Raw genomic sequence first — 11,753 nt, 5'->3', positions numbered from 1 at the left:
CGCAGATCCTGCGCATTAGAATTGAAGGTCCATCATGGAGCCTCAAGGGCTCACCACACAGGATAATTGCCAGGTTCTTTCTATATAATTTTTGTTTATTGTATTATTTAATTGTTTAGACTAATTTATAGTTAATTGTGTATGATTTAATTAGTTTGTTAATTAGGATTTATAACATAGTCAGGGTTAGGACTATAATTATTCCCGACTATTCTCCCGATTATTTTTCTCGATTTTTCGAGTTAATTTATTTAATTGATATTTAATTATAAACTATAGAAAAACCCTAGAGAAATATGTTAAGGTATTAGGGTTTACCCCATCCCATTTGGCCAAAGTATCAAAATATTAGGATTTAAATTATTATTCGTTTCGACTAAATTTATTGGTCGCGATGATTAATAATCGGTTAATTTAATTAATCAAATCCTATAAATTAAAATAATATTTATTTTGCTAAACGGTTTTAACCAAAGCTATTGGTTACGATGATTAGCATTTTTCCTTTATCAAAATTCGTTATTATTTGTAATCGAATCAATCGATAATGAGGAGTAACGATAATTAAAATACGCACATTTGCTATTCGTGATAATCGAATCTATCAGTTATAGTGGTTAGCAATCCTCCCTTTAATCCGTTAGCCGTAGTAATCAAATCTATTGATTATCGCAACTAATGGTAACCAATTAAAATCAGGGTTATACGCCCAAACATTCAAAACACACTAAACCACGACACTACGGATTTTCATCTCTTCAGCACTGCGATTTTCAAAACTATGATAAGGTAATTCAAAATACCTTCGAACTTCGCATTTCAAAAACTACGATAGGCCATTCAAAAAGCCTTCAAACACCTCCATAATCAATTCTAAGGCGTACAACCCTGTCCCCGAACTACGTTGACTCTGATTCTCCCTAAGGAGATACGTAGGCACTTGGCCACAAGGCGAGCCCCCTTCCTCCATCTTCTAATCTTGTTCAATTATTTGCCTTAACCCTATTAACTGTTTGTCATCTTTCTTTATCTCAGCCATAAACCTTCATCTTTGCAATGTTAGCCTTTAGGAAAGGGTTGAGGGTGCCTAACACCTTCCCTCGACCTGAATATAGTATCTTACCCTGAATCTCATAACTGCGTAGGGTTTCCTATTCGCCCTTCAGAATAGGTGGCGACTCTCTAAGTTAAAATTTTAGGCAGGTTGCTACAAGCTCAAAGGCCCCAATCCGACTGTACCTTGGATGAACTTAATGAGGAAGAACATGGCAAGGCCTCGTGCCATCTTTGTGATGTGGATGGCATGCCATAATAGATTGAATACGAAAGACAGGTTGGCTAGATTTGGAAATATCACTGATGGAGAGTGTCTTTTCTGTGGAGAAATTGAAACTTGCAGCCATCTGTTTTTTGCTTGCAGGGAAACATATTCTCTGTGGAAACTAGTCCTCCACTGGATTCATATTGATCACAGGCCCCAAGCTTGGGAGAATGAGTTGAAATGGATTATTGTTAGGAGAAAAGGTAAAAGCTGGATTGTTAAGATGCTGAAAATTTGTGTTGCTGAGGTTATCTACTATGTCTGGAATGCTCGAAATAAGAAGGCTTTCCAAGGCATTGACAGTGTTCTCAACATCCAAGATATCAAAGAAATTATTTGTACTAGGGCGCAATTGGATAGACAACTTAGGGTGTTTTGTAATGATCTCTAAGTTTTAGTGTGTGCTGAGTCATCTTGTAGCTTGGATCCTTTGAATCAGCTTGTACTTCATGTGATTTTTTGGAATATATATCTTTATTTGCTCCAAAAAAAATTCGTTCAACCAAAATCTAACCACGACCTAAGTTTAAAATCTTGAATCCCTAAGACCATTTATAATGGGCATGTTGAATAATTTATTAAGTAGTTGAATGGGTGTAATGGAGTGTTGAAAATGAGGTGGATTAAATTGTGTTGAATAAATTCAACATGTTGAATAAGAGAGAGTGGGGGCCGCAAAAATCACTTGGCAAAATATTATTAGTTTTTGTAATTTTTCTATTTAGCCCTCTTGTTTGTAGCTCTTAACATATTTTTGGTGAAATGGATCCCAACAACAACCCTTAACATATTTTTAGTAAATTAATTAAGAATATAAAATAAGAAAAATAAAATTAAAATAAGTTATTAAATTGGAAAAAATTAAAATAAATTATTTAACTCTTAATTATTTTAATTTAATTTTAATCGATAATTAATATATAATCACAAAAATAAAAACATAAAAAAAATAATAATATGAAATGAATGTGATGGGGTAGGGTGTTGAAATTTATGAAACAAAATCATTGTAGTAAGTAAAAATTGAATGAATGTTGAATTATTAAATGGAAGAGAGAGATGATGATGTGGAGTGTAAAAAGTGAAAAAGTAGGGTGTTGAATTTAGAAACCATTGTTGATAGTCTAAGTATATCAATTTGATGTCCAGTTCACTTTTGATTGTCTATATTTTCTTGTTCATTAAAAATTTCTCTATTTTGAACTTTCATTAAAATTAATCAAAAAACTTTGTTCAATCCCATATTTAATTTTTAAATTTTAAATTTGTTTTTTAAAGTGAAGTGTGATGGCCTTAAATTCATTTCATTTATTTTAAAATAAAACAGTGAAATATTAATCAAAATATACAAAACATTATTTTGGTCATATTGAGGTTCAAACTGAAGCACACATAAGGTTTAGGATCAGTGTTTTAAAAATCAGACTGAATCGGCTAGCCAAACTGATTGAACCACGAATCGGAGGGATCATTGGTTTGTTCTGATTGGTGGGTCAGTGAGAGGAGAGAAAGAGAGAAAATAAGGAAATAAGAATTTATATTCACTTGAATTGTAATGGTGTGTACAAATAATGATACAAATTATGATTATTTATATACAACTCTGATTGAACTTGAACTTACACAACTTGGATTATATTTGATATTATTTGATTATATTATATTTGATATTATATCCAATATCTAATAATATATCAATATCAATAATATCTCAACCTACCCCCTATAATCCAAGTTCTTTATCCTACGCCAATCCTAGTAGATCTGAATTATTCCTAATTTCTTTCTCAAATTCTGAAATCTGTTGATCTTCAATTCTTTGGTGAAAATGCCAGCCAATTGTACTTAGCTTGAGCAATGCCTTACTTCAAGTTCACCTCAATTTACCTTTTCCCTCAATAATTGAAATCTAGCCTCAATATGCTTACTTATTCCATGCAGAACTGGATTCTTCGCCGGGTTTAAAGCTGACTTGTTGTCGATTTGCAACACAAGAAGTTTCTTCACTTTGACCTCCATTTCTTCAAGAATTAATCTGATCCAAATTGTATGATATGACACATAGGATCCTGCTATATATTCAGCTTCACACGATGGTAATGCCACCACAGAATGTTTCTCCGAACACCATGAAATTGGGGCACCAAATACTTGAAAGAAATATCCAATTGTGCTTCTTCTGTAACACCCTTCTAAAACCCCGCGGAATATCAAATAAAATTCAGAGTAAAACATAAAAAGGTTATTACAACTTCATAATATTAGAAACAATAAACCATGTCATGCATTAGGGAAACATCAACACATATTATTCAGTAAATATGTTAACATAGCGGAAAATACTTCAACAACTGAATAATATAAATAATCGGAATCCCCGCTAAAATTCACCGATTCAAACCAACAAACATTATTCTAACATAAGAAATAATCCATCAAACAATACTAAATTAAACTTCCCCCAGTGTTACAAGACCAGAGCATGACCCCGACACAACCGAACTAAACGAAGTAACTCTACGAGTTATCCTCACCAAGCACAAGTCGCTACTCCTTACTCTGAAAAATGTCAACAGTAAGGGTGAGTCTCATTCACAATTAATTAATGTTATAAATCCATAAATAACAAGACATCATGCATATTATTCACCCAATCGAACATATTCATGTATTCAACAATGATACATCAAACACACCAATTAAGTCAATTACAACACATTATAACATTGGACATCTTCCATTCATGTTATAATCTTACATACAACCTAATGCAATGCAACTACATGCATGTGGTATCAATCCATGGGATTAACCCATCTCAACGATCCACCATCATCAAGGATACGGCTACCTCCACTCACCAATTCCACACAATGGGAATTAACTACCGTTGATCCAACACCACCAGGATACAGCCACAATTATGATTATGTATGTATGCATCACCTATCGCATGCTAATCATCAACACCAACAACAATCATGGATAATGTATTCACTCCTTAACATAATCCAAACAATCACAATATATAGTTCACACCAGGCACAATATTTCATCACAACCATATTGTCACAGCACATCCACATTGTAACATTTATCAGTTTATGCACACAATGTACGATACAATACCAAGAATTTAAATCCAGGCATTTAAAATAAAGCCAACTACTATTCCAACACATCATTCAGAAATGTAGAATATTTTATTAGCTTCACGATGCTCAAAACGGTATTCAAAACGGATAAACGGTTTAAAAGATATGAATTTTATAAAATATTTTATTTTTCAAAAACATGCAGCGGTAACCGGTTACCTCAATCCAAGTAACCGGTTACTGCATCTGGCAGAAACCTTTATTTTGAAAACATTCAGTGGTAACCGGTTACCTCAATTCAAGTAACCGGTTACTGCCTCCCAGACAACAACAATAACACATTTTCAAACAGCGGTAACCGATTACTGCATCTCAAGTAACTGGTTACTTCACAACGAATAGAAATTCCTTGTTGACGTAACTCAGGTAATCAGTTACCACCCCCAGGTAACCGGTTACCTCGTACCTGCAGCCCTTAAAACACAATTTTACAGCATCCAATCATTTCTATTTCCACCCAATTCGTACCAAAACTATTCAAACACAAAAATAGCACCAGAATTCATGTTATAACACAACATTAACATGTTTGGGGAACCAATTAACACCATATACAATCACTATCATTCCAATTTATCAAATCTTCCCAAAACCCCAAAATTCCCCAAAACCTAATATATCTCAATCGAATCAAACAACATACAATTAATCCTACTACTCATGAATCGATAAAAGAGATTAATCGGAAGAGTCCCCCCTTACCTTAGAGTTTGGTTTGGTTCTTCCCCTTCTTATGCTCTTCAGCTCTTTCACGTTCTTCTCTTTTCTCCAAAATGCTCTTTCTCTTCTATTTTTCCAATTCCCTATAGTTTCCTTCTTTTATGAAAAATAGACCAACTTTAGTAAAAGGCTCAACAATTGACACCCCTTCTTTACTAACTACAATTCTAGCCTAATAATCTTATTCACATAATTCTTCCAAATTTTAATTTAATCCCCGAATAATTAAATAAATTCAAATAATTAAATTAAAATTCAATTAAATTAATTTACGAAATTACGGGTGTTACATCTTTGATCTTTCTTATCTCTACACCAATCAACATTTTAGTAGCAAGTAATAGTAGCTTATTTGCTCTTAGAGTGTCGTCGAAATAGGATTCCACAGTTTATCGATCCTTTTAATTATCTTAGGATTCATCTTGCAGCCTTCATGTGTGACACCCTTGGTTCACAGATGTCTCTACTCACTAATCCGACTGTGAAACCTATATCAGATCGACAGTTGCACATATATGTCATAAATCCAACTATTTGTTTAAACAAAATTATATCGATTTTGACTTCCTCTCCATGCCTCTTCGACTCCAAATTTGGTTTGACAGGTGAAGATGCTGGAGTTGCATCATCCATCATGAACCCCGTGAGTATCTCTATGACATACTTCCTTTGATATAGCGTCATACATTACTTCGAAATTTGAAATTCCATGCCTAAGACAATTTTCCCAAATTCGACGTTGATTCTCTTATCAACAGCTCTTTGAACTTCAACAAATTCTCCAAGCTATTTCCAGTTACTATCAAGTCATCGACATATAAGTAGACGATTGTTAGATCTTTAGCCACAACCTGAACATAGACACCATACTCTGATTTGCATTTTACGAATCCCAATTCGACAAAGTATGACTTGATCTTCTTGTTCCATGCCCTAGGTGCTTACTTGAGACCATAGAGCACTTTGTGCAACTTATATACTTTACTCGTTTCCTTCTGAATCACAAACCGTGGAGGTTGTGTAAAATAGACATCTTCGTGTAAAGGACCATTTAGAAATGCCGATTTCACATATAAAAGGAATGTCGATCAACCTTGGTTGCATGCCAAGGCTATCGCTAGTCTAAGAGTCTCCAATCTTGCTATTGGAGCAAATACTTCAGAGTAGTCGAGTCACGCTCTTTGAAGAAAACCTCTAGCTACTGATATTGCTTTATGTCTTGCTATTGACCCATCAACATTGTGTTTTAACTTGAACAACCACTTTACATTGATAGCTTTTGTATGTGTTGGAAATTCAATTAATTCCAATGTGTTGTTTCTTTCAATTGCCTATAACTCTTCGACCATAGTAGACATTTGTTTTTTAATATTTGAATCCTCACTATAGTCAAGTGGTTCAGCGCCTGCAAGTAAAGCAAAATGAACTAACTTTCCATCTGGTGTTACTTCATCATCACCAGCCACCTTATAGTCTCAAAGTTTTGCTGGAAGAATTCGAGTTCTTTGAGGTCTTTGGCTTGTGCTAGCCACACTCTCTTTGAATTTGACATTGTCGGGAATGTCAGCAACTGCTTCTAATTCATCAATTTCTTCATTGAAACCATAGCTCATCAATGGTTTATTGATTGCATCACCAGAATTCCAATCCCAGGTAGAATTTTCATAAATCACAATATCTCAACTTAACAGAACCTTCTCATTAATTGGATTGAATAGCCTATATGCACAAGTCTTGTGATATCCTTCAGAATCATAGGTTCACTCTTGTCTTCAAGCTTCCTTCTTCTTGCATTAGGAACATGCTTGTAACACATAGAGCCAAACACCCCAGAGTAGGTGTTCTTATACATCAAATTGGGTGAACAATTTTTTGTGTTCATTTATTTTTTAGTATTATTTTTAATTGTTTATACCTTGCCATTGTGTGTTGTTCAGAGATCAGTATCTCGATATCTCTTAGGAAATTTGTGATATGAATACCATAATTTCTATTGGTATCAGAGCCGACATCCTACTCTGACTATGGGTGAGATTCAGGGAAGATAATTTCGGGTACAATGGACAAAGAATGATGGTTTGTGAACAGGCCACCCATTCTTGATGGAACTAACTATGAATATTGGAAAGCTCGTATGGTGGCCTTTATTATGTCCATGGATAACAAGGCATGGAAATCTATGGTCAAAGGATGGAGTTCTCCGCTGACTAAAGATAAGGATGGAAAGATTACTGGAGTAATGAAGGAGGAGGAAGACTGGGGTGATGAAGATTAAAGCTACTTTAGGAAACTCCAAAACATTGAATGCCCTATTCAATGGAGTGTACAAGAAAATCTTCATACTAATAAGTAGTTGTACTATTGCTAAAGATGTTGGGGAAATTTTGAAGACTACTCATGAAGGAACCTCTAAGTTAAAGATGTCAAGACTTCAATTTCTTACTACTAAGTTTGAGAACTTAAGAATGAAGGAAGATGGGAGTATTCATGACTCTCACATGAATATTATAGAAATATCCAATGCCTCTAGTGCATTGGGAAAGAATATGTCAGATGCCAAGCTGGTTAGAAAAATTCTCAGATCTTTTCTTAAGAGGTTTGATATGAAGGTCACTTCTATTGAAGAATTACAAGATATAAACAGAAAGAAGGTTGATGAACTTATGGGATCCCTTCAGAACTTTGTGTCTAATACTGAAGGTCCAGAAGATGTAGGAGGTGACCTGCCTAGAAGTGAAGGATTATCTAAAGACCTTGTGTTACTTGGAAGATAGTTTAATAAGGTGTTTTAAAAGATGGTTTGGAAGTCAAGATCAAATGTCAAGAACAAGTCTCTTAACATCAACAATAATCAAGATGCAGATAGAAGGTCATGACCTGAAGTACAATCCTACAAAGAAAAATGAATTTAGTGTCATGAGTGTAAAGGGTATAGACATATAAAAGCTGAGTGTCATAGGGAAAATTTGTAAGAAACAATTTGCACCACGTCTGTCCCCTTCTAAGCATTAAGGCACTATCAACTTCAAATATGTCAAAGTGGCGCTGTCACAAGGAAAATGTCTCTAACAAAAAAATTCATAATTAGAAAACATACAATCTCATATTGAAAAAAACAAGAGATGTTGCATGATCCGTCAATGTTATAATTTTTCTATAAATTAAAAAACATGTTTAGTGTTCTGGACCGGCCCAATCTAGTCAATTAGGCCATTCCCGCCTTTGGCTCAATATGCGTCAGATCACACGTGGTTGTTTCCGTCCGACTAGACCGGGCAAACTTGCCAAATAATCGACCACGAGGGCCCCTCGTACTCGGCAAACAACTAGCTCACGCGTCTCCTAAATATCCACCCCAGAAGGAGGAGTCTAATCCACTCCAAAACATCCTATAAATAGCCCTCTACATACAGAGGGCAAGGTAATCACTTCTTACCCCAAAACTCTCCCACTTTGTTGTACCTTGTGGAATACCTACTTACTTTGGCATCGGAGTGCCTTGCAGGTACAACCCCTTTTTCTCACATCCATCATCCCGAACTTCAAGCCTTCATTGTTGTTGGCCATCTGATCTGCTCGGTGAGATCAGTGGCGCCGTCTGTGGGAACTCTAGCACCCCCGTTCCTTTTTCTTGCACCTCCTTGATCCATTTCTTGCCCTCTGCAAGAACCCATGAACCAAAGCTCTGATCAAATCATCACTTATGGCCGACAATAACGAAGATCCATCTTCATTAGACGCTGCAATACTCAAGAAAAACGACATCTCCGTCGTTCCGCCTTCCAGAAACACCGTCCCTCAAGACGGTGTCACAACGTCCCCTTCCCCAAAAGATCTTCAAGATGACCAATTTCATCGCTCCAAAGGACAACCACGAAGAAAGTCTGGACAATCCTTTCCTCTCCAAAGGACAGACTCCGCAAGACCAAACCATAAACGCTGTTCTAGCTGCTCTTGCCCAGACCAACGCGCTCATACAGCAGCAAAGTGACCGAATCGGGGCCCTCGAGAAGAAGCGTCGCTCAAAAACTCCCCCGGATCACAAAACTCGTTCTCGACGTGAAGTAATCACCAAGAAACACCCTCGTTCCCCCTCCCCCAGGGAGAATGCAAGTCCCATTTCCAAGAAAGGGTCGAGTGATCAGCGTTCCCGACACCGTTCACAGTCCCCTCGGCCAAAAAGGAAGTCTAGATCACCCCCGGCAGGATACGACGACAACCGGAGGCGACGTAGGCATAGCCAGAGCCGATATTTTTCTCCGTCCGCCAGCGACGACGAAGAGGAACCCCATGGTCATCTATCCCATGCAATCTTAGAGGCTCCCCTGCCGACCGGTCTCGAAAAACCACCTCCGTTGGGCACCTAAGACGGGACAACCGATCCGGACGAACACATCGAGAACATCGACGCCCTTCTCAACTACAGAGGAGTTCCCGGTGCCATCAAATTCCGTTTGTTCCTTACCACCCTGCGCAAAGGAGCCATGACCTGGTATAAAATTTTGTCCGACGAGTCCATCACATCATGGAAGGTACTCGGAAAACTTTTCTCCAGACACTTCACGGCTTCCCGAAGATACCCCAAATCAGAAGCCTCCTTGGAAGCCATTATCCAAGGAAAGGACGAGTCGCTACGAGCTTACATAGAAAGATTTAACAAAGAGGCCGTACAAGTATCCACGACAGCCCATATGAAGAAATTCCTGCTCGAACGAGGTCTCCGACCACGTTCAGATTTCGCTAAAGCCGTCGGAACCGAAACGCCGGCTACCCTGGACGAATTCTTTCTCAAGGCCCAAGCCTACATACAGTATGAAGAGATAGAAGCAGCCCACGCATTCCGCAATTCCCGGCACGAAGAGAGCAGTAAAAATGCACGCCAGGATGATTCTCGCCGAGGAACCGAAAAAAAGAAAGACGATAAAACTCGGGACCCTAAGGACTACAAAACCCCTGCAGGGAAATTCCGATAATACACCCCGCTGAACGCTTCGAGGGAGCGCATCTTGAACGAATACGCAAACGCCGAGTTTCAGACGGGCAAGGTCTGGTTCCCGAAGAGCATGCCCTCCCGGCCAAACATGGATAAATCGAAATTTTGCAGATTCCACAAAGGTCACGGGCACAACACTGAAGACTGCATCCACCTGAAGGACGCAATAGAGATATTAATCAGGGAAGGGCACCTGAAACAATATGCAAAAAAGCAAGAGGCCAACAAAGAGGCTAAACCAATCACCGAGGAAAAACCGGCGGAGGATACGCCCGCCATGCAAGTGGCCATGAGCGTTACAAGGCCGGAAGATTTTTATCTCCTTGATTGGGCCAACGCGGCAACCACCAACTCCTCCTACAGCTCCTGGGAGATGTTCCCGTCCGCAATGGTTATATCCGGAGGGGGATTCAGCAAACTGACCGTCGGATCCGTGAAACACAAATTCGACGAGCTAATCTCGGCCAACGCGAACATAGCCTCAACCTTCGACCACGCCAAAGGCAGTCCTTCCTCAATATCTTTCTACAAAGAAGAATTGCCCGGAGGAGCACCTAACGCGACCATCCCACTCCTCATCCGAGCTCGGATGGCTAATTTTGACGTGCGGCGCATATTGGTCGATCAAGGAAGTTTAGTGGACAACATGTACTCCCAACTATTCAAAACGTTGTAGCTGAACGACAGTCACCTTACCCCATACGTAGGGTCGGATCTACAAGGATTCAACGGCACGGTAACCAAGCCATGGGGTTTCATGGAACTCATAGTTTCGATCGGATCGACAGAAGCCACAAGGGCAGTGAAAGTCCAATTCCTGGTCATCGACTGCCCATCAATATACCAGTGCATCCTCGGACGCCCCAGTCTGGCTGAATTAATCGTGGTCCCTTCAATCATCACCTCAAGCTTGAATACTATACGACCAAAGGGCAAGTCACAACAATCAATGGTGATATCGAAGCTGCTAGGAGATGCTTTGAAGCATCTGCCAAAGGCCTATGCACGGTGAAAACACCAGTTCAAGACAAAAGGGTAACTAGCGCAATCTCTGAGACCAACAAATCAATGCCCCGCATCGACACTGTCGACTTGGACAGTCGTTTTCTAGGGGACCCCGAGCAGAGCATAAACCCATGAACAGTAGAAGGGATCCTCCGACCAATCCCAGACGGAGACTTCGAACTCGTGACCCTCGGAGCAGATCCGACCAAAGGGGTAAAAATCGGAGTAGATCTACCGGACATGGCCAAGAGACAACTCAAAGCTTGCTTCCGCGAAAATGCCGACCTATTCGCATGAAGCGCTGCCGAGATGCCGGGGCTCGGTCCAGAAGTGGCCTGCCATCACCTGACAATCGACCCCGCCTGCAAAGCCGTCGCCCATAGAAGAGGAAAACAATCACCAGAGAAAATGGCAGCAGCCAAACTAGCTGTAAAAGACCTCCTAGAGGCCAATTTTATATCTGAAGCCAGGTACACCACTTGGCTCTCTAATGTTGTGCACTAGCTGTTAAAAAATCAAATGTGAAAATAGCTCATGCTGTAATACGGTGAACTGACTC

General features: G+C 39.0%; 3 protein-coding genes across 3 annotated transcripts; all 3 read left to right on the top strand.

Annotated features, from left to right (window-relative positions):
- Positions 1–1,265: 1,265 nt before the first annotated feature.
- Positions 1,266–1,712, top strand: LOC131604176 (uncharacterized). Its single transcript, XM_058876637.1, has one exon. The coding sequence runs from the start codon at positions 1,266–1,268 to the stop codon at positions 1,710–1,712; it is 447 nt and encodes a 148-aa protein (XP_058732620.1).
- A 7,968-nt stretch (positions 1,713–9,680) lies between these two features.
- Positions 9,681–10,169, top strand: LOC131604175 (uncharacterized). Its single transcript, XM_058876636.1, has one exon. The coding sequence runs from the start codon at positions 9,681–9,683 to the stop codon at positions 10,167–10,169; it is 489 nt and encodes a 162-aa protein (XP_058732619.1).
- A 108-nt stretch (positions 10,170–10,277) lies between these two features.
- LOC131604174 (uncharacterized) lies at positions 10,278–10,865 on the top strand. Its single transcript, XM_058876635.1, has one exon. The coding sequence runs from the start codon at positions 10,278–10,280 to the stop codon at positions 10,863–10,865; it is 588 nt and encodes a 195-aa protein (XP_058732618.1).
- Positions 10,866–11,753: the final 888 nt, after the last annotated feature.

This window comes from Vicia villosa, linkage group LG5 (assembly GCF_029867415.1).
Source record: "Vicia villosa cultivar HV-30 ecotype Madison, WI linkage group LG5, Vvil1.0, whole genome shotgun sequence".
In the NCBI taxonomy this organism is placed as follows: Eukaryota; Viridiplantae; Streptophyta; class Magnoliopsida; order Fabales; family Fabaceae; genus Vicia; species Vicia villosa.
This window is presented reverse-complemented; position numbering and strand designations above follow the sequence as displayed.